At 35.8% G+C, this 22,558-nt stretch overlaps 4 protein-coding genes across 5 annotated transcripts; 3 read left to right on the top strand and 1 right to left on the bottom strand.

The window, feature by feature from the left end:
* Positions 1 to 2,242: 2,242 nt before the first annotated feature.
* LOC108855059 (vacuolar cation/proton exchanger 1) lies at positions 2,243 to 6,009 on the top strand. Its single transcript, XM_018628761.2, has 10 exons — positions 2,243 to 2,633; positions 3,227 to 3,294; positions 3,819 to 3,847; positions 3,954 to 4,150; positions 4,384 to 4,608; positions 4,698 to 4,829; positions 5,031 to 5,147; positions 5,232 to 5,402; positions 5,501 to 5,591; positions 5,674 to 6,009. The coding sequence occupies exons 1-10, from the start codon at positions 2,346 to 2,348 to the stop codon at positions 5,754 to 5,756; spliced, it is 1,401 nt and encodes a 466-aa protein (XP_018484263.1). The 5' UTR covers positions 2,243 to 2,345; the 3' UTR covers positions 5,757 to 6,009.
* A 600-nt stretch (positions 6,010 to 6,609) lies between these two features.
* On the top strand, positions 6,610 to 8,540 carry LOC108852559 (uncharacterized). The gene is made up of 5 exons (XM_018626062.2): positions 6,610 to 6,828; positions 7,079 to 7,208; positions 7,391 to 7,499; positions 7,695 to 8,249; positions 8,352 to 8,540. The coding sequence occupies exons 1-5, from the start codon at positions 6,723 to 6,725 to the stop codon at positions 8,445 to 8,447; spliced, it is 996 nt and encodes a 331-aa protein (XP_018481564.1). The 5' UTR covers positions 6,610 to 6,722; the 3' UTR covers positions 8,448 to 8,540.
* Positions 8,541 to 8,664: 124 nt separating this feature from the next.
* On the top strand, positions 8,665 to 10,436 carry LOC108850990 (uncharacterized). Its single transcript, XM_018624428.2, has one exon. The coding sequence runs from the start codon at positions 9,007 to 9,009 to the stop codon at positions 10,174 to 10,176; it is 1,170 nt and encodes a 389-aa protein (XP_018479930.1). The 5' UTR covers positions 8,665 to 9,006; the 3' UTR covers positions 10,177 to 10,436.
* A 1,607-nt stretch (positions 10,437 to 12,043) lies between these two features.
* LOC108855681 (auxin transporter protein 1) lies at positions 12,044 to 16,216 on the bottom strand. Of its 2 annotated transcripts, none has more exons than XM_057009207.1 (9): positions 15,960 to 16,216; positions 15,609 to 15,846; positions 15,330 to 15,515; positions 15,149 to 15,261; positions 14,879 to 15,062; positions 14,471 to 14,568; positions 13,781 to 13,988; positions 13,435 to 13,692; positions 12,044 to 12,601 (listed from the first exon to the last, which is right to left on the bottom strand). In XM_057009207.1, the coding sequence occupies exons 2-9, from the start codon at positions 15,786 to 15,788 to the stop codon at positions 12,362 to 12,364; spliced, it is 1,467 nt and encodes a 488-aa protein (XP_056865187.1). In that variant the 5' UTR covers positions 15,789 to 15,846; positions 15,960 to 16,216; the 3' UTR covers positions 12,044 to 12,361. The 2 variants fall into 2 exon arrangements, with proteins under 2 accessions (XP_056865187.1, XP_056865188.1); XM_057009208.1 differs by having other exon boundaries at positions 15,609 to 15,821.
* Positions 16,217 to 22,558: the final 6,342 nt, after the last annotated feature.

Here is a 22,558-nt window from a genome sequence, read left to right as displayed (position 1 = left end):
ACATGGGCCATAAACATTTATAAGTTATTATCTATCAGTCTTTTTATCTCTGAGTTTATATAATATTTTATAAACTAGTATTTTCTGAGTTTTATAATACTTTATAAAGAGTTATAAGTTATATAATTTCTTCATGAAACTAGTATATCTGAGATACATGGGCCAGCTATAAACATTTATAAGTTATTATTTATCAGCCTTTTCATTTCTGAGTTTATATAGTACTTTATAAACTAGTATTTTCTGAGTTTTATAAAGGTTTATAAGTGATTTTTAATAAGTTATAAGATATTTTATAAGAGGTTATAAGTTATATAATTTCTTCATGAAATTATTATATCTGAGTTTTATAAAGGCTTATAAGTGAGTTTTTAATAAGTTATAAGATACTTTATAAGAGGTTATAAGTTATATAATCTTTTCATGAAACTAGTATATATGAGATACATGAAACTAGTATATCTGAGATACATGAGCCAGCTATAAATATTTATAAGTTATTATTTATCAGCCTTTTCATCTCTGAAATTATATAATATTTTGTAAACTAGTATGTCTGAGTTTTATATAGGTTTATAAGTTATATAATCTCTTCATGAAACTACTATATCTGAATTTTATAAAGGTTTATAAGTGAATTTTTAATAAGTTATAATATACTTTATAGGGGTTATAAGTTATATAATCTCTTCATGAAACTAGTATATCTGAAATACATGAGATACTAGTTTATAATGCTTACTTTGATCTACAGTCAGAACATTATCTATTGTCTGGTTGCCTTTATCTGTGTTTATGTATATATATATATTTATGACTCGTTCTTTTTTATACATAAAACTCAAGCTCCATCAATGGAGAAATTGTTTGGCAAACATAATAACATTGTCAAAATGACGAAAAAAACTGCTGTATCAAAGGCTAGCAGATAACATAAACACAGATAAAAGCAAACAAAGTAATTAAACAATTTAAAGTTAAACATCAAAGTGCTAATTGGTGAGATGAAGCCATGGGAATCAGAGAAGGCACTTGGTGAACTGCTACCCAAACATGCTGCCGCAATAAAGGCATAAAGAGCAGCAAGAAACTTGGCTACAAAGGTGAGATCATACACCATTTTGATGACCTTGAAATTGTGAGGAAATCCTCAGCCACAAAGGGGTGTGGAGTTGCAAGAACATTATAAGCAACAGAAGAGAGCACACTGACAACAATTATCTAGGCAAGTGCTATCCATTGGAATATGATTAGCAACTATGTAAAGATACCACTCAAACAAAACCAATGATGTTCTTTGATGTACTTTTACCCCGCCAGAACAACCCTCAAGTCCATCCCTATCGTAACCTAAATCAAATCAGGGCCATACATAGAAGATGAAACTTCATACTCAAAGGAGACTGTCACAAGATTTGATTCCACCATGACAGATCCCAAATCTGGCGGAGATCTGGTGGCTCGGGAGGGTCAAGAGACATCAACCCAAGAGCAATACCACGTGCAACTGAGGGATTCTTCAAACTTATGTGAACGCCATGGTTGAGCTGGGTTGTCTGAGTCGTCGGTGCAGAGGAAGAAAGCAGGAAGGACACCATCGGGATTTGCTGAAGACACGTCATCGGAGGGAGCTAGAAAAAGGATTCACTGGAACTGAGAGATAAGAGGAGAGAGAACACTGTTCATGAGAAAGGAGCAGCAACGTCGCCGATAGAACACCGGAAGGATGCGCTCAATTCTTAACTACGGCGACGGCGAGGTAAGCTTGACGAAGAAGACGATAACAGACTTAAGATGGAAAACAAAATTAGGTTAGAAGGCAATTTAGTTTTTTATACTTTAATGAAAAATGTATTTTTGAAAATGTCCTCATGTTGATGGTAAACATGAAAAGTGGTATCACCAAAGTGCTATAAGTGAAATTTCCCCTTTTATCTATTAAAAATATTTTGGTCATTTTCCGTTTTAAAAATTCTTTTTGTGATAATTTTATCTAAAAAGTCTATTTAGAAGAATTAACTTTCCCAAAAATACAGATTTGCTAGCCATGTGTTTACAATTTTTCATCTACACATATATACTCTACCATCTTTTACTATTTGTTGCCAAATATAATAAAGAATAAAATCCAAAAAAATAAATAATAGATAAATCGAACGAAACTTCCTGGAAGTTGCCTCTGATGGATACCCATATAACGTATAACTACTACTCACTATTTAAACACCTGCGACGCCTTTTTATATAAGCATAACATAAAAATCAATCAGCAAAGCAAAATATTTTAATATCAAGTCAAAACATACTTGTTATACATAGATTTCATACTTTGAACCAGTGTAGAAATGGCGGGGATCGTTCCAGAACAATGGTCAGCGGCGGAGAACGGGAACGCAACCATGACTGCGAAGGGATCGAGCAGAGAGCTGAGATATGGAGGAAGAACAGCTCACAGCATGTCTTCTTCATCGTTGAGGAAAAAATCAGACCTCCGAGTGATCCAGAAGGTTCCTTACAAAGGTCTTAAAGATTTTCTCTCTAATCTTCAAGAAGTCATTCTCGGCACAAAGCTTGCCATTCTTTTTCCGGCCATACCAGCTGCCATTATTGGCACTTATTGCGGCTTCAGTCAGGTGAGATTTGTTTCATTTTCATAACTTTTCTGGTAAACTTAACATTTAGAACCTATTATCAAACAGAATAGCATTCAAGCTCCTTCAGTTTTTTTTATTGTTTTGAACAAATATACAAAATTACATCTAGATATTGATCATTTTACGTGTCAGGATAAAGATATGAAATACTATCAGTTATATTTTTATTAAACAATTAATTCTCCAAAATGTAAACAATTAATGAGAAAATTTGCAGTTAATTTGTAATATATTTTGGCAGTTAATTTGTAATATATTTTGGCATAATTAGCGCATCTGATTGAATTATTACTTATTAGACTCCACTAAATTAGGGAGATGTATTCAATGGAAGAATTTAATTGATTGGTTTTGCAATCATTAACGTTTTTGATTATTTGGTGTGCATTACCACGTAATTGATAAAGAATATATTTACCGAACATAACACATACACCATGATGATATATTAATAAAATTTTCATCCATCATCGTGTTCCTCTTGTTCTTGATCTCGAAGTTTGGGCTCTCAGTTCATCATCATTGAACCCGAGTAACGTACTTACATTAAGTTAAAATGGTGAATATTACAGCCATGGATATTTGGACTGAGCTTGCTAGGACTCACACCTTTGGCTGAGCGAGTCAGCTTTCTGACAGAGTAAGTACTTTATTTCATCCTCATCCAAAAACTTATTCTTATTCTATCCATTTACAATTCATTATTTATTTGAATTATTCACCTTACGACATTTTCTTTTCGATCAAAACAAGATTTAGCCAACTGTCTATGAAATGAAATCGTATATAACCATCCATCTTTAGATAAAATATTACGTTAAATCAAATATTGTATGTCTCTTTCAAGATTTAGCCCATTGCAACTTTGTCAGCACATTATTTGAATTTGAACCTAACATTAGTTTTGTCTGAATCCACCGTATATTTGTTCCTTTATTACTTTGCTTTTTGAAATAAATGGACCAATATATTCTTTCTGGATTCGTCATTTCATAATCGGGTATCACCGACCGCACTCAATGATTTTCCACTCATATGTCGACGTGACAACATAGTACAATCTAGAATCGTTTGGAAATAAAAATGTGTCTGTTAGTGATTTATAATTTTTGTTTTATTTTATGTGGTGACTGTGTAATAAAATCTCTCGTGCATCCCGTGCAGGCAACTGGCTTTCTACACTGGTCCTACATGTAACGTCTTCTTTACCAACTATTAGTTTTGTTATATCCTACAATTTCAATGACAACTTAGTTTATCAGTCCAAACTCAATGTTTTGTTTGTGTTTTGAACCGCAGTGGGTGGTCTACTGAACGCAACGTGTGGAAACGCAACTGAATTGATCATCGCGATTCTGGCATTGACCAATCACAAGGTCGCAGTGGTGAAGTACTCGCTTCTAGGTTCGATTTTGTCGAACCTTCTATTGGTTCTCGGGACTTCACTCTTCTGTGGTGGAATTAAAAATCTTCAAAGGGAGCAACGGTTCGACCGGGTATAATCTCCCTACATAAAAATTAACAAAACCAATAAGTTTAAGATAACCGATCCAGAAATGAAATAGGCTTGGTATAATTAGTCTTAACCGGTATTGTAATTATGTGTTAACTCCTATCTTGATAAACAATCAAGTAGTAGTAGTATGGTAGTCCGGTTAATATCTAAATACTGGACTTGAGGAACCACATTAATTTGATTTTGTCGTGTATTTTCTTGTCACTGTTGCAGAAACAAGCTGATGTGAACTTCTTCTTACTCCTTATGGGACTGTTGTGTCACTTGCTGCCAATGTTGTTCGGATACGTTGCAACCGGAGAGACTTCAGCTGATTTAATTGCTGACATGTCACTGAACTTGTCACGAGCCAGCAGTATTGTTATGTTGATCAGTTATATCGCGTATCTCGTTTTTCAGCTTTTTACTCACCGCCAATTGTTCGACGCACAAGATCAGGTATACAAATAAATATATACACCTAAGATAAATAAGGAAGTCGTTTTTTCTCGTGTTCTAACAAATCTTTAAAACGAATTTTGGGTCAGGATGATGCGTACAATGACGATGTCACTGAGGAAGAAACCGCAGTGATTGGATTTTGGAGTGGATTTGTGTGGTTGGTTGGGATGACACTAGTCATCGCATTGCTATCAGAGTATGTTGTGGCCACCATTGAGGTAACTTTTGTTAAGCTTCATGACCTTTAACTAGTTCATGTGTTTTATATTTCTTATATAAGATTCTTAATATCAATCTGTATAAATTTTGGAATATTAATAAATCATATTATATAAATTTTGGAATATTAATAAATCATATTATATTAATGTATATACCAGATTACCAATAAACTTAAAAATGGCTTTATCTTTGGTTAGGACGCATCGGAATCATGGGGACTATCAGTGAGTTTCATAAGTATCATATTGCTTCCTATTGTTGGAAACGCAGCTGAACACGCTGGAGCCATCATTTTCGCTTTTAAGAACAAGCTTGTAAGATTCATTTTAGCATCAATATCCCTTTATAACAAAAAAATGATACAATGCATGAACTCATTTAATGCAAAATTCTTGTAGGATATATCTTTGGGAGTTGCCTTAGGTTCTGCAACTCAGATTGGCTTATTTGTCGTCCCCTTGACCATTATCGTAGCGTGGATTATAGGAATTAACATGGATCTCAATTTCAATCTCCTTGAAACCGGTTCTCTTGCTCTTTCCATTATAATCACAGCCTTCACATTACAGGTTAGACATTTTCAGCCCCTTACAATGATTATTGGTCCATTATACTATGATTTACATAATTCATCAATGCTTATGTGTTATGTTTTGTGGTTCTTTAGGATGGGACTTCTCACTACATGAAGGGATTGGTTCTATTGCTTTGCTACATCATTATTGCCATTTGTTTCTTCGTTGACAAACTTCCTCAGAGTGAGTTAAATTTCATATTTTATATTAGTACATATACGTTACTAGATGGACAATAATAGTTTTACGGAAATGTTTATTTCAGAACAACCAAATGTTATTCACTTGGGACATCAAGTGATGAACAATGTTGCCGCTGCTGTCGGTGAAGGAGTTTTCTCATCTTAAATCTGGACTACTGTCAATGTGTTGAAACAAAAACTCTCAAAGGGACACAGTGGAGATGATAAATTTTCCCAATTTCTTGATTCATTTCAAATATCAAAGAACTTGTGAGAGAGATTTCTGAGATTCAGTGAGTGTATTCTCACATTATGCTTTGTGTTGTGATCTTGATGATGATGAGTTTTGAGAAGTTTTTGTGATGTTCATGTGTGGGTTTAGATGAACTATATATCTATTAATATTTTCTTTTGTCTAATGCTCTATCTCATTATTTTATGATTAATCATTCTTCTTAGCAGATAGTATGGGATTATACTAGGTTTTTTCCTCCAAATTAGGATGTGTTTAGAAATAAACTGTTATTAAACACTCCTCTTAACCGTATCAAACCAAAATATGTGCATGGTGTAAACTTTTAGAACCGATAAAGAGAAAACTTAAAAAAAAAAAAAAAAAATCTAATCGCAAATCTGAATGTTCATCCATCACAGTAACTAACCCATGCATACATTTTGGTTTGATACAGCTTACTTGAGAGTCGGTTGATCGATACATATATTTCTCAGTACCGGTCTTTCGTGGGCTTCCATGGACTTAAAAGCCGAATGAATTAGCTACTGGGCCTGTTAGATATAGAGTGGAACAAAAACAAATAAAAAAAACCCGGGTCGTTAGGAGTTTGAATCACACGATATACGAGGCTACTTCATTTTTTGTCAGTCCATTCAAATACCAACCGTCAGATCACTCATCGCCGTTATACATCCAACGGTTCAGATTCAATATATTCAGTCAAAGGGACCTACATCAATTATACATCGATGCCCCCACCTTCAACGCTCCAGCTCCTCTACTGCAAAAGAGTACCTGACAAATAGAAAACAGTGGCAGCTTCGTTAAATTTCTTCTTCCTCTTCTCCATCGTTGTTTATTTAGCTGAAAGTGATAGTGAAGAAGAGGTTTTCGAAAATGGCGAACGTTGTGGCTCGAGACGTAGATGAAGAACTCTCTCTGTTCCTGGAGATGCGAAGGCGCGAGAAGAAGGTTCAAGGCGTTTCTTCTCTCTCAGAGCCTGGTTAGTTACGCTTTCTCCGAATCTGAGCTCACGGAACCTGAATCTGAGAATCGGAATAGCACAATCAATGATGAATCTCTGCTTTAGTTCGATACGACTGTACATTTGAAGTATCTATAGTGTTGTTTGCTCAGATTTTGAACCTCGTTAGCTGTTTATAGTTAGTGGTTAGATCTAACGAGAAAAGTCTGGTGGATTTTCTAGTATTTGAATGGTTGGTGTATTATCGTAATTTTGGATTTGTTCACAGGAACAAACAGTGTTGACGAGACTACTACCACAGAGAGTTTAGTGTCAACAACCACGAGATACGTTCATCAGCGTAGGAGCGCTATTGAAAAGTTCTTGGACTCCGAGAACAACAAATCTGATTATGAGTGGTACTTCTTTGAGCTGAATCTGTATTAGAGTTTGAATCTGAACATTAGCTTGTTTCTAAGAATCCAGGTCTTATCTGATTGATGTTTGCTTCTGTTAGATAGAATGTAGATGCCTCAATGGATTTGATTCGGCATCTTTTTTGTTGAAGACATAAATATCTATAGATGATATTTTTCATCAGGTTACTTGCTGCTCCAGAGACACTAGGTGAGAAGAAAGAAGCGCAAGAGAACTCTATGGTTCAACCTAAGCAGCCTAAAGCAGCTAGGTCCACTGCTCTAAAACCACGGGTGAGATTGAGAATCAAATTACAAAACTTCCAAGTTATACTTTCCTGCTCTTCAACCAGTCTGTGTAACATCTCTTCTAGCCCCAAGTAATACGGTTCACTTCACTGTATAATGTGTTCATTCGCCATGTTATAAACTTACTCTTCTTAATGATGATCTCTCCTGCTGATTCATGTTAATCTTTTTCTTTTGAAGGTCGAAAACATTCAGCAAGAGCCTGTGACGTTGAGCGTTAAGGCTTCCAAGCAAATCCCAAGATTGGTTTCTTCAACACCTGTAAGGAAACAATCCAACACCATTGCAGAACCAAAAACAAAAAGTAAGCCTTCAAGACAAGCCACCCCAACTCCACGAACCACATCATCTTCCACAAGACCAACCAACTCTGCTCGGAATCCGAGTCCAGTTTGTAAAGCCTCTTCAATCAAATCAAACCCACGAGCATCTTCCTGTACACGTTCATCCTCTGTGGGGAAGTCTGCTCCTACTGCGGCTAAGTCAACATCTTTAACAATCCGTGAAATACCAGCTAGACCTGTCTCAGCTTCCAGAGGCAGAGGATACAACAGCTCTGGTGGGAGATCGTCCAAGACTAGCGATGATGTGAACCCTGTTTTGATGGGGACTCAAATGGTGGAAAGAGTGGTGAACATGAGGAAACTACCACCTCCGAAACATGACGATAAGATGAACTCGGGATTCGGGAGAACTCTCTCTAGGTCGTCTCTTGATATGGCCATGAGGCACATGGTACGGTTCCTCCTTGTTCCTTTAACCATTGAAGCTACTCAGTTAGCTTTTCTTCGTTTTCTTCCTTAACTTCTCACAAAACTGTAAGCTTCTTCTGTGCAGAACATAAAGCATAGCGTTCCGGGGAATCTACGGGTAACAAGCATTGCAACAAAGTCAATGTTGGACAAGAAGGAGTCATCGCCATCCTCTTACTAATATTGTTAGTTTTGTAATCAAAGTCCTAAGATTGACCTAAACAAGATTTAGACAGTGTAATCATTTCATATTAATATTGTTAGTTTTGTTTAATACACTCTAATCCAAAAACTATACCTAGAAAATGTGAAAGATGAACTCAACATGTTTTTATAATTCTACCTCAACATGTCTTTAAAAACAATTTGTCTTACGAGCATGTTGGTATATAATACATATATTGAGAATCTTTTCTTCCAAAAGGACATGCGAAACAAGAGCATATAACAAGGTAACGATCTAGTGATGTAATGAACACATCCCGTACTTAAATAAGATACAAGAACCTTCCTCTTATCCATTCTTTCAGTCAGATCAGAGAGAAAGAGTGAGAAGTCAATAATGCACGTGACTCACAACGAAGAAGCCATGTGCGTTCCCTCACCACACGGCCACACACATGTGCTAATCTTACTCCGTCTAGAACAAGAACTAGGAACTGATCATGTAACTCTAGTTCTGTCTAAACGTAAAGCTAAGGAACACCAAACAAGAGTGTTTTTTTTTCCAAAAGATTAAGATGCGAGAAAAGACCTTACTGATGTTGGCAATATTTTCAGTCTGTGTTCTGTTGCATCTCCTCTACATGAAACCTTCAACATCTATTGTCTCTGACGATACGCCACCGGTCAAACCAAACGTGCCTAGTAGCAGTTTCTCGGATGAAAAAGAAGAGCAGGAGTTAGATCCGTTGGTACCTCCCCCTAAGGCTAACAAGAGGCAGAGAATCAATTGGTTCAGAAGCAAGCTGCCTGAGCTTGAGATACTAAACTCAACAAACAAGAGCAAAAGGCTCCATGAAAGAGTTTCGGAGTTACACAACAAGAACTGCTCAGCTCACTTCTTCATGATCTGGCTCTCTCCAGCAAAGTCCTTTGGACCAAGAGAGATCTTAGCCGTCGACACTCTCTTCACCACCAATCCCAACGCTTGCTTGGTGATTCTCTCCAACTCCTTAGACTCACCTCAAGGACACACCATCCTTAACCCGTTTCTTTCTCTAGGTTTCAACCTCGTCGCCGTAACGTTAGACATCCCGTTCCTCGTCGAGAACACACCCGCAGAGCCTTGGCTTGTCAAACTAAAGAGCGGCGACATGGATCCAGGGTCCATCCCTCTGTTCATGAACCTCTCTGACCTAACGAGACTCGCGGTGCTCTACAAATACGGAGGTGTCTACCTAGACACGGACATCATCTTCCTCAACGACATAACTCGGCTGAGAAACGCTATCGGAGTACAGACTTTGGAACAAGATGCCAGGAAATGGAGAACGCTAAACAACGCAGTGATGGTCTTTGACCCTTACCACCCACTCATGAGAGAGTTCTTGAACGAGTACGCTACAACATTCAACGGGAACAGATGGGGACACAACAGTCCTTACCTGGTCACTAGAGTTATCAAGAGATTAGGAGACAAACCTGAGTTCAATCTCACGATCTTTCCGCCGGGTGCTTTCTATCCGGTGAACTGGCTTGACATCCCGAGGCTTTTCAAGAAACCAAACACGACGGGAGAAGCAACATGGGTGGAGAAGACGGTACAAGAAATGAGCAAAGGGAGTTACATGGTGCATCTGTGGAATAAAGTGACGAGAAAGATTGAGATTGAACAAGGAAGCGTGATGCACAAGCTCATCTCCACACACTGCACAGTCTGCAGAAATATCATAAACTCTCACGCTTGAGTTCCAAGAAGAGACAAAATATTCATTTCATATGTTTATAGATTCTCGTTTTTAATTACAGTCTTTACACTTTTGCTTTAGGTTTTTTTTATTGATAATCTCAATTAGTTTCGTCTAAACAACATCTCTAACATTGACTTAATTTCATACAAGTTGAAAGTGAGGATGTTTACATAACAGCAAAGAGTCGCAGGCATAATAAAGCTTATAAGACAAGAAGTCTTTTGTCCTAATAGAGAGACTCGTCGATCTTTGATCTTCTCGTCGTTCTCAAAACTTATCTTTCCTCGGAGGTGCAGGAGGGACATGAGCTCTTTTCGGCCCTCTTCCCTTATTCATATTTAGTGGGCTTATTTAGGCCCAAATTATTGGGCTACTAAATTTAGTGGCTACAGAGCTTATTTACATGAAATGTTCTCGTTCGACTAGGGTTAACGTCTTTTTTTTGTCACTGTGGGGGTTTAACGTCCAGTGTTTGGGAGTCACAAAGTGAGAAAGAAAACACGAAGCTCCACCAAAAATTTAAGAAATGATCAGTTGTTTTTTGTTCGGGACAAAACATACAAGCTACTATGTCGAAACGATACCTAATTAAGTTTGGACATAAAATAGTAAACAAACTTTGAACTAGAGCTGGTTTTGATACAGCCAAGTGAAACTTTAGCTTTGGACCCCTAAAATTTTTAAGAGTTAATATATATAAAGATATTGCCCTATATGTTATAATTTTGTTAATGTTTTTACTGAATTGTTTATATTTAAAAAAATCTCAAGACCGATCATGTTTTGAATTATACACACATTTAAGTTGTTTTGAGAAATTTGACGAAAGTATCTTCTGATTTTTGAATACCCTTGTAGAATGCTATCTAGTAGTTCTCTTTCACAAGTACCTTCTTTAAAATTCAAATTGGGATATATCCATGTTAACAAGATTTTATGTTTCCAAAATACTCTATCTTTCACGAATAGAAGTCTCTATTAAAACAAATAAAAAAACTTTTGTAATAAAGTTCACATGGCTAAAACCAGAACAAATTAAAAGAGGATTCACATCTCGCCACATGGTTAGGAGTCATGAATATTTGACCCACTCAATAACCAGCGTTACTTCTCCCCTTCGTAGCGAGTCCCGGCTGCACTTCTCAGACGCAACTCACTCGCATTCACATTGTGTGCTACATTATGTGTTTCTTTTTTCTTCACACTCACATTGTGTGACATTTATATTTACTACATTCATGTCTTTTTGTTCTTTCTACAAAGATGATTATTTGATATTAGACTAAACATTTTCCCAAAGCGCTTTACTTTTTTATATATACAAAATAAAAACAAAAGGTCAAATTAAGAGTACAGGAACGAGAATATTAGTGAATATTATATAGTTTCCGTTCATCCAAAGGTACATGTGAAACTAGAGCGTATGATATGGGTAACGATTGAGTAATGATATGAACACATGTCATATTTAATAAGAGGGACAAGAACGGGTCCTCTGATCCATTCCTTCAAAGTTTCTGATCAGAGAGAAAGAGTGGGAAGTCAATAATGGCACGTGACTCAGACCAAGAAGCCACGTGCGGTCCCTCCCCACAGCCATGTGCCCCATATATAAATGACCGGCTCCGTCGGTCCTACTTGTCCATTGTTCTCTGTATTTATTTCCCAATTAAGTAAAAACTTGCAAAAATAAATATCCTTTTCACCCAATCTTTTTTATAAATGTAACATTCGGATTTTAATGAATGTATTCTTACATGTGTGAAATTTAGTTTTTCTAATTCGCATAAAAATGCTAGAGAAAATCTAATTTCTAAAAACAAATTCATTAAATAATACAAATTAGCCACACCAACAATGAAAATGATAAAAAGGATTATTATGTGTTTACCACAAGCCAAATAAAAAAGAGAAGCCGATTCAACTTTTTAGCAGCCTATTGTTTTAACAATACCAAATTAAGAAATCACACATTACTATATTATCGACCTAACGAGTAAAAAATACAACACCCAAAAAAACTAAGAGCTTAACACGCATTCAAAGGGGATGTGTAATAAGTACACTATTTTCGTGACTTTTTACTCCCAACATGTATACAAACACAAAACACGAAAATAAGAACAAATAATTTTTAATAAACTCCACAAAAGCATTAGATTATATATGCTGGCTAGATCTCTCAAAGGCGGTGGTGTAAAGCAGAGACCGGAGCATGAGTGGCGGCAGCTGGAACCGGTGATTTACATTGGTAACACTTAGCAAAGAGACCAAAAGTATCGACTTGACGAACAAAGTTGGTTACACTTGCCCATCCACCAAACCCGAATCCGACTATTAGAACCCATATCACCACGAAAGCATTCAACACGTACATCGCCGTCCAGCTTGGCATGAAGAACGGTGGCTTTTCCGCCGCATTCTACAAGAAAAATCCAAAGGATAAAAAAAAATCAAGAACTATTGTAGAGAGAGGTAATGAGTGACTGTATGTGTTTGTCGTATGGTAATGGACAAAAGCCAAAGCTGTGTTGACCCATGAATGCGAAAGAGAGAGAGAGTTATGATCGTGATTTGTCATACTCAGACATTCACTTTTAGATCAATGTTAGGCAGACAGTCTCTATTGTACAGCTCCTGACTCTTGCCTATTCTCTTCTCTCCCTTATTTTCCTCATAAACTATCCCTTTTCTAACTTCTTTTTCTTTTCTATTGTCAGTAATAATATAATATACACGAGTTTGAAACAGAGGAAAAAAAACAAAAAGTATTTCATGGTCGATTACTAATTCTAACCTAACCAGAAAACATGACATAGTATTTTTTTTTACTTTTTAAAAAGGAATAATAAAAATAAGAACTTTGAAACCAACTCAAATAAATAATTTGGAGGGGACGCCAGTAAGGAATGTGGGTGATGATCCCATCTTCCGTAAGATACGGAACACTGAACCCCATCTATCCTTATGAACAAGACCTTTATACCCTCCGTTGACAATAATATATATTCAGAACCCTACCCTTAACTATATAATTATTCAATACTCGCACATCATTAGGAGAATTATAATGATTATAGGTTTGTAAATCTAAACCATTGTTTTCAATCAAGCCACGATAATGTTCTGCATATGCATGTTATAATATCTTGATCATGTTATAGCGCAAAATGTAAACCGTTTGTAGTCTCGATATTTAAGTTCGATTCTCCATATATGGCGCTAGTTAAATAGAGGAGATTTGTAAAAGCAAACCTGACGAGCTGAGGCAGATCGGTAAGTGAGCATGTGAGCAAGGGACGGGATGATATAGACGGTGAAGCTAACCAGAAGAGCACCAACCGCTGAATTGATCGGACCAAAGAACGGGAAGATAATAGCTAAGAACCATATCGGTATAACCACAGGCAATCGAGCTAAAGCCCTCAAGAAAATGCTTTTTGTGTCATGCATCCCTATCACTTTCTCCCACACAAAGTAGAGCGGGGTACACGCGAATCCAAACGTTATAAACTGCATTAACACATTACATTAAGCTTCATTATTAACCTTATGATAAAAACAATAAACATTAATATACTAAAGGTTTATTATAACTTACTTGGTGAATGAGCATGAGGATAACGGCAGCGTCACGCCACCCGTTCTTGGGGAGAAGAGAAAAAGCATTAGAGTGGTTGAGAAGTGCGTCTCCGAAGGCCCAGTAAACGGCGGAAGCTGACGGAATCGTTAGTGTGAAAACGTATAACGTCGCCATCAAGTAAATGTACTTAAACTTCTGTGGTTTCCACATTGCATGCATTATCTCACTGCATAATTAAACTTTTGCTGTTAATACCTCATAATTAAATCACAAATGATCACATAAGCATAAGGGTGTATGTGACATTTCGTAGACGCGTTACTGTTGCTAGTAGAGGTGCTTGGGTGGCATTCAATAGTATAGGGATAGGAATATTAAATTTATTATTTAGTTTTATTGACGCTTACTATTTATTAAAGGCTATAAATGTTTTTGTAACATTTTCTAGCTTCTGCTATAAGGATAGAAAATAATACTGTACTAATGATAATCATCATGACTAACAATATTACACCTTATTTGCCGGCAAAAGCTGCAATAGAAGCGGCGATAAAACAATACAGCACCCACAATTTAATATTAAATTACTTTTACTGCCAATCGAGCTTTATATACATAGTATTCAACTATATCTGACAGAATTTAATAAAAAATTACTAACCTATAAAATATAGATGGATTAACAATAATTATTAAGTGATAACTTACACAGTAACTGCGTGACCACCAAAGGTATACAAGATATTGGTAGCTCCCGTAAAATAAAGGACTAGCTTTGTTGGACCAGTGTGCTTCACACCTTCCGTCTAAAAATTAAAGATAAACCACAAGACATCAAAAACAAATCTTAAACAGTGATTTGATAAAGAGAATATTAAAACAATTCTATAATTGCCTAGTTTTAGAAGCATAAATAAATACTAATTTGGGTTTAGATGCAAGGAATAATTCAATTCTTTTTCCTTATTCTTAAAAGAGAAATTCGAATATAATTTCTTTTAAATCAAGGGCATATACTGTCACCTCAATGCAAAGCATAAAAATATGAAAACGACAATGTATTTATCTGTAATATTATATTTTGAAAGAAAAATCTAAATATGTTTAATAGAATACCTGGCCGTGGATAATGGAGGCGATGGCCAAGTACCATGCCGTGTAGGTGGTCATACCCAAGCCGAGGAATGACCAGATTCGATAATTATGGAACGACGGTATAAACACAGTGGTTGCACAACACGCGCCGAATATGTAAGTCCATGTTCTCTTGTCCAAGTGATCGTTTATGTAATAAATGTTACTGCAACAAATCAATCATCATTTTATATTAATCATCCATTAATAATCAAAAGGAGAGATCATCATTAAAAGAGAGATTAAGGAGACCTGGCACAAGCAATGAGTTGGATTACAGATCCAAACAAGAGGAAAGTGCAGTTAAATGCGAGGCCTACTGCTTTCCAGTATGTGCCGAGTAACCCATCGAGTACTTCGAACCACTGTTATTAAAATGATTTAGTGAATTTTTAATTACAGTTAGTGAGTGATTAGCATGATAATTATATACCTGAATAACGTGGTTTTTGAAGTTTTTGCCTTCTTTCTCCTTACGAGCTCGATACTCAACGTAGAGAACACTGATGAGGTAAGCAGTCCAGCTTCCGAGTAAGCCGTAAAAGATCTGAAGTACTATTCCTGATAACATCCCTAGTTGACTGAACGAGTACGGTAGTGTCAGAAGCACTTGCGCCACCTGAAAAGGTGCCAAAACCACAGATCTTTTGAGGATTCTTAAAAATCAAGATTTTCTTGATTTTTTTTTCTCGATTTTTGAGGGTTGGTATACCTGGTTAGATGCGCAGCTGAACCAAGCGTCCCAGACAGAGCCACCGTGCCAGAGAAAGTTGCTTAGTGCAGAACCGGTGGAGGGGTCGTATTCTTCGGTTTTTCCGGTGTGGTTACCGTTATTCTGATCTCCGTCGTGGTCATTTCCGCTAGCTACTATTGCTTCTTCTCCCGCCGACATTTTTGCTTTCTCTATGATTTGCCTCTACTAGATCTGTGTGTGTGAGAGAGAGATCAGGCTGGAAGATGATTCAGGTGAGATACAGGCAGAGAACACAGTTACGAGGATCAATTATAAAGCAGAGTGTAAAGTTTTGTTTTTTCTTCTTTAGTGAGAAACAGAGTGACTTACGTGTTTTTCTCTTTTAAAGAAGAAGAAGGTGAGAACAAATCAGAAGCAAACAAAGACCACAACTGATTTAAGTTACACTTGTTCCTCTTTTTCTCTTTAAATGAATATTTACTCTCTCTGTGTCTTTGGCAGAGAAGAGAACGCAGAAGATGGCAGAGAAGGAGAGAGAGAGAGAGTTCTTTGATCTGAGCAAAAGAAGGAACGAAAGCTAAAAAGAACTTGCTATAAGATAGCTTCGAACTTCACCCCCTCTCCTTTTTATAGACCAATCTCTTCTCTCTTTTTATATAATAAATAAGATTAAACAGCTGCTGTAAAATCATGCCATTAACTTTTTTTAGGTAACGGTAGCATCTAATTATTTTTTACGTTTTCGCATTAGTATTTAGTGTGACTATTGACATCCAGGATTTCCGGGTTCTATTAAAAAATAGAATAAAAGCTAAATTGTTAAGCCATATGGGTTGTTGTCCAAAAAAACAAAAGGCATATGGGTTTAAAATACATAAATCGTATATAAGCAAAAAGTATACATCTTTTCCATCTACCAAATCATTAGTTGTACTTCTATGACTAACAAAATATTCATTGATTCGAATTAAGACATGATGAGAAAAAATATTGTAACGCAAACACATCAAAGTTGGCGATTTATTGAATTAGCATTTAGAGTTAGAGATCTATATTTTCAACAGCTATCTACATTTTTCTTCAACAGCTATCTACAGTTTTTTTCAACAGCTATCTATTTTTTCTATACATCCACTATTTCATAACATAAGTTACTTTATAATTTTTTTTTTCAAAATATAAATTATTTATGATACATGTGTTATTTCAAGAAAAAGTTGGATATTTATAGTTTTTTCATAATACATGTGTTATTTTCAGTGCCGGACTAACTTTTTATGATGTCCCAATCAAAAATTTAAAATTATGCCTTGATAAAAGATCATAACGCATTATCAAAAAGAATTTGAGTTTTCATTAAAAAAGTCAAATTCCATAGTCTGTTTATAAAAAAAATAGTGATATTAAAACAATTATTGTTGAAATATAGATCTTCTTACAGCCATTTCTTATAGCCATTTCCGTTTCAATTGATAATATAACCAATTCATTTAACCTTTCTTGTGACATAATATATCGCAAATAATTTCTTACCAACTCGAGTTTTGAAATATTTTATTCAGTTATGGTGTTCGTCACCGGAATGGTAAAAAATATGTGTTAGAAATTTTCTAAATCATCCTCCATTTAAAAAAAAGTTGAGCACGTCAATAGATTTTCTAATTTTTTTGATATTGATTTTCGAAGAATCTTTTTTTCCATAAAAAAAAACCATCATTAGTTATATCTAAATGATAACCATTCTTTAAAGAAAGTTCCAAATTCAAACATAATGCCCTCAATGTATCCTCACTGGCACGTATTACTTTTTTAAAAATAAACAAAAATCCAAAAGAAATTTTATATATTTGGAATTGTTCAAATCTAGATTCAAAAGAAATTAGAACTTGATTCATGAGTGTATTGAAGCAATTAATCTTAAGATTTTCCTACAAAATTTTATTTGTTTATACATACTTATAAGTTTTTTTCCAAAAAATATGTCCTACTAATTTGGATGTCTTAATCCATGGCTTGGATGGCTTGCCCTCTGTGCCGGCCTGGTTATTTCAAGAAAAAAATGGTATTTTGTCCTTGATGTCAAAGGTAAGGTCGACACTAATGGTCTAATGAGGTTTACGAGAATTTTATATTATAAACATCTAGTCTGTTAATAAATTGTATAATGATACCTTTTATAAAATGAAAGTTATAATATTGATGTGAAATGCACGAATATGCAGCTATATCAATATTAGCATGGCAATCTTTGGTTCTACGTTTTGCAAGTAACTTGCTTGCGCAGCAGCTAAAAAGGATTGTTTAAATATTGAATAACATGTTCCCACTCTTAAGCAACGGTTTGTAGACAACGAAACTTGACTATTTTCTTGAAACTTTATAAATCTAACCAACTTGCATACTATCATAAACAAATATACAGGACTGCAAATAACCTATTACCTATGTGTGTATAGAGAGTGTGTTTATGTAAAGGCGGCAATGTTGCAGGTTTTCTTTAATCTGGTGCAGAAACTGCAGATTTTACCCAACGAGTTGCTTGTTTTGCTTCTGTTTCACACAAATATTAATATAGTAAACCTGTAATTCGTCACCACATTTGAGAAATGGCATATTTGTAAATTATTTGACGATTACATATGGTGAAGTTTCAAACTTAAATTAATTAATAATGAATATATCATTCCTTTTATATATATTTTCAACTCGATTCCACTAAAAAAGGTTGACAACATACTATATTTACATTATTCTCATACGTTTATATCATGTTGATATATAACTTCTAGACTACATATTTTATAGAGTTGTATTTGACATGAAATCAAGACATAAGTACATATGCAAAGTAACATTAACATCTACCAGACTACCACCTACATATATAATGTAAATTTTCATCATATTACTCTTAACACACTAAAAAGGTAAAACCAACATAAAATTATAACAATAACACCGGAGGCGTATGACATATGCTTTGATTTCCACACATATGTTTTGGACCGGACTCTTTCTCATTTATATATTTTTCTCTATGTTACTATGGATCAAACTCTTTCCCACTACAAACGATTTGTTCTTTTAAGTTAGAATTTCCATTGCTTGAGGAACGATATATTTTTTTTTTTTGTAGAATGTGAGGAACGATATATATACTTTAACTATACTATCAAAGACTAATTTTAAGCCAAGAAGGAGATAATTATTTGCTTCAGATAGAACTACAAATAGGTATATCAGGTCTGGGAATAGTTAGATATTGAAAATGTTAAGACTGAAACCGAAGAGCTCTTGTCATCCTTCCTTAAACTGGGAGCCAAAACAGCCGAGGCTGTGAAACACATACGACTATGACTATGAGCCAAAAAACTCTGTAGTTGCAACAAAGCTCCCAGCCGAGACGAGACAAACCAGAAACGAACCTTCCACGAACTTACACGCTTGAGGCTTTACAGAAGAAACATGCGCACAATGAACACCTGCGCCCCTACACGCCGCCGTTTCATCATTTATAAAGATGCTTTTTTACTAGCGGACGATTTTGCCATAGATCCCCTTATCGGCTAGTGGGTCCATCTCTTTTTGACAATTTGCAACAAAATTTTATAATTTTTAACGTTCAATGAAATCATGTCACAGGTTTGGTAAGCCCTTGTGAACACACTATTATATCATACAATTTTTTTCTATATATGTTCTATGTATATATTGTCATAAATAAATATTTCTTTCTTTAGACTACAAAAACATGTCACCATGTTTCTTAAATAGTCTACGGGACCTCCATTCTCAAAAATTTATATATAATATTCTATTTCGAACAGGTTAATATTAATCTTTTTGACAACGTAGCTATCAGATCGATTGGGTCCATTTCTCATGTAGTAGACATATCTCGGGAATCTTTGCTGCTGTTTAATTATATAAAATCCTTAAATTTTTATTAGTGAGGTTTCTTTTTTAAAATTGAATATTATTAAATAATTAGTATTTTATGAATCAACACCATAATCGTATCTTTGTACACATGGAGAAGACTACATTCGTAATAAAAGAGCAACTGGTGGAGCCACATCGCCACCAACACTATAATTATTTCCAATATCTACTAATTGCAAGTTTTTAACTAAATTTATTAAAATATATACTCTCTATGTTTCATATTAGATATCTTTTTACATTTTTCATACATATTAAAGATGGTTAGATATTCAGTTTTACTCTTATTTAACTATAAATTTATTGCATTTATTATTTTTAATTATATAGGGTAAGGAAATAAAATAACTGAAATTGCATTAAAATTAACTCTTATATTATAACAAAAAAATTATTATAAAACGAAGAAAGTATGTAGCAGAGGAACTATTTTTATTTTGCAAATTTATTTTTATTTTTGCAAATTTATTAGAAGTCCGATCTGCCAAATCCCTTATTTAGTGTGGATTCGGTCTCGGTTAATACAAAATATACGAATTTACGTTATCATATTACATCCTAGCAATTAAGACGTAATCCTCATACAATAGGCCGAGTTCAAGTTCTCATTAAGTTTTGTTTAGGAGAACTAAATTTTGACGTTTGCATCCGTTTGATGTGACCCCTTTGAAGTCATATATTTCTATAAATCTATAATATAATAGGACACTTGAGTCTCTCCTGGAAGGACACGTCAGCATTTTTAGCGCGTGGGCTTTTCTATTTTATTTTGGGCTTCTCCGGCGGTAGCCGTCCTCCTATGTGTCTCCCTACGTCTGTTTAGGGTTGCCTCTCCTTCGCGATCCTTCGCTTGCGGGGCTCTTCCTCTTCCAGCGCCCATTTCTTTAACTCGATCATTATGAACCTTAGCATGATCTCTTTCGACGTCGCGAATCATCTTCCTGTAACGGATTTTAAATATTCCTATATATCGAGGTCTTGTCTGGTGGGGTTTCATTTGCTCAAAAAATTTCTACTCCATTTTTTGTCTTTGGTTCATCAGGTTCTCCCGTCCCTACCACCGCCGTCCTTAACGCCCCCGTCGCTAACGCCGCCGCCTACTCCACTTTCAACTCCCTTCGCCTCGGCCGAGCTGCTCAGACCGTCGTTTGTAGGCTCATCCGTTTCTGGGATTCCAGAGACATCACCAAGAACAATGAGATTTTGGGGATAACGATTCTCCTCCTTGATGAATTGGTGAGGATTTTTACGATTTTATTGTTTCGCTTAATTACCGAAGAACAAAGCTTTTCCGTTTGATGACTGTTTCGATTCTATTTATTTGCCTCTTACTGAAGATCGAAGCTTCACCTTTTATCGTATATGAGAACTTCTGAATACATGATCTTTAATTTTTAACTTTTATGCAGGACTCTGTGATTCAGGGGTTCATTCCCGCTAACCGTTTCAGCCACTACTGGAACGATCTGAAAGTCGGTTCTATTGTAAGATTGGACCGCTTTGAAGTTGCGTGTGTGCCTCACATGTACAAGGTTACGGAGGATCAGTTCGTGCTTCGTTTCATCCCTTCAACACGTATGGGTGAGGTTCAGACGGACGCTCCTGTGATCAAGTTCGACAGATTCATGGTCCGACGTTATGATCATCTTCAAGTTCTTGCGAACACTAACCTAGAGCTCCCAGGTCTGTGTTCCGTATCAACACAAATTTATTTTAAACCTTTTCACACCAACGTCGCTAAGGTAGTTTCTGTTTGGCAGATGTTGTTGGTGAAATACGTTCCATGCAGGGTTCCGATCTGAAGAACACTGCAGCAACCACCAGAGTTGTGGTCCGCCTCTTAATTGAACAGTGCGTAACTTTTAAACCATTCAATCTGTCGTTTGGGTCTCATGTTGTGCAGCTTCTTGGTAGATCTTTATACTGTGTCGTTTAGATTAGCTGCCTGAGGCAATAGTCCACTCTACTGCTTCATATAAGATTTGTTCATTGTTGGGTTTTGCTTCTATGGTTATTTGAAAGTCTCTGCTTATTGTTTCCACGACGGGAATGTGACTGTGTACTTATCAATGGTTTGCTGCAGAGCAGATGTTTTACCGAGCGGATGCCTGTTCTGTTTTGTTGCGATTCCAAGGTTGTTGTTAATATAAGACAGAACAGAGCATGCAATACTCATTAAAATAATACATACGCAGACACTAAACATTGAATTGACTGATACACCATGATATTCCCGTTTTAAACTTAATAATATTGCACTTCGTATACATAGAAGATGGTTTCGTCATATATTAGAGTGATTGAGACCGACTATTAAGATAAAACAAATAACCCCCAAATGCCTCAGTTACACATACATCCACCACCTCTGTTCTGTTGTCTGTACTATTTTTTTTACAAAAACCCACCCCTGATCAGATGGGAAGCCATTAGATTTATGGGTTGGAAATAAAATTCTTTACATTTTTTATTTAAACGCATGAAACAATCATCATTGTTCTTCAAAATATGATGTCGTCTACATTTTGCTTGCCCCAACTTTTTGATTTATGGATTGTTCTTTTTGGTTCAGGTCTACATAAGCATTAACAATGTACCTAGCCCCGCGCTTGCGCGGGGCTATGCCCCTAGTATAAATAGGGGACCAATATTACACTAAGCAGGCGATGGCTTGAATAATATCAACACAAAAGATATGATTGTTTAAGGAGTTTTCTTTTTTTTTTTTTTTTTTTTTTTTTTGATAACCGTGGTGTGATCCCAAAGGCTTTCTAGGCCCAAGGACTAATCACCACGAGGCCCGCAAGATCCGCGTTTTCTTACCACTTAAGGCGCTCCGGGTGGCCAAGTAGAATCGAACCCAGGGCGGAAGCTCCAGCCGGAGCCCCTTTACCACTAGGCCAAGACCACTTGGTTGTTTAAGGAGTTTTCAGTGCAATATATATTAATGGGACAGTGCAAATTTTCTGAAGCCTTTGAAATGTATGAAATTGGAAGTGGAGGGAGTAGTCGGCTGCAATTTATTA

This window comes from Raphanus sativus, chromosome 4, assembly GCF_000801105.2.
Source record: "Raphanus sativus cultivar WK10039 chromosome 4, ASM80110v3, whole genome shotgun sequence".
In the NCBI taxonomy this organism is placed as follows: domain Eukaryota; kingdom Viridiplantae; phylum Streptophyta; class Magnoliopsida; order Brassicales; family Brassicaceae; genus Raphanus; species Raphanus sativus.
Note: the sequence above shows the minus strand (reverse complement) of the source record. Positions and strands in the feature narration are given on the sequence as shown.

Excerpts from the sequence above, each read along its gene's own strand:
- LOC108852559 (XM_018626062.2), top strand. The coding sequence starts at position 6,723 with ATGGCGAACGTTGTGGCTCGAGACGTAGATGAAGAACTCTCTCTGTTC. Across the intron at positions 7,209-7,390 it reads AACAAATCTGATTATGAGTG|GTTACTTGCTGCTCCAGAGA; the intron begins GTACTTCTTTGA and ends ATTTTTCATCAG. Across the intron at positions 8,250-8,351 it reads ATATGGCCATGAGGCACATG|AACATAAAGCATAGCGTTCC; the intron begins GTACGGTTCCTC and ends TCTTCTGTGCAG.
- LOC108855681 (XM_057009207.1), bottom strand. The coding sequence starts at position 15,788 with ATGTCGGCGGGAGAAGAAGCAATAGTAGCTAGCGGAAATGACCACGAC. Across the intron at positions 15,516-15,608 it reads TCAGCTGCGCATCTAACCAG|GTGGCGCAAGTGCTTCTGAC; the intron begins GTATACCAACCC and ends GCACCTTTTCAG. Across the intron at positions 15,063-15,148 it reads CAACTCATTGCTTGTGCCAG|TAACATTTATTACATAAACG; the intron begins GTCTCCTTAATC and ends GATTTGTTGCAG.
- LOC108855059 (XM_018628761.2), top strand. The coding sequence starts at position 2,346 with ATGGCGGGGATCGTTCCAGAACAATGGTCAGCGGCGGAGAACGGGAAC. Across the intron at positions 4,609-4,697 it reads TGTTCGACGCACAAGATCAG|GATGATGCGTACAATGACGA; the intron begins GTATACAAATAA and ends ATTTTGGGTCAG. Across the intron at positions 5,592-5,673 it reads CGTTGACAAACTTCCTCAGA|AACAACCAAATGTTATTCAC; the intron begins GTGAGTTAAATT and ends TGTTTATTTCAG.
- LOC108850990 (XM_018624428.2), top strand. The coding sequence starts at position 9,007 with ATGCGAGAAAAGACCTTACTGATGTTGGCAATATTTTCAGTCTGTGTT.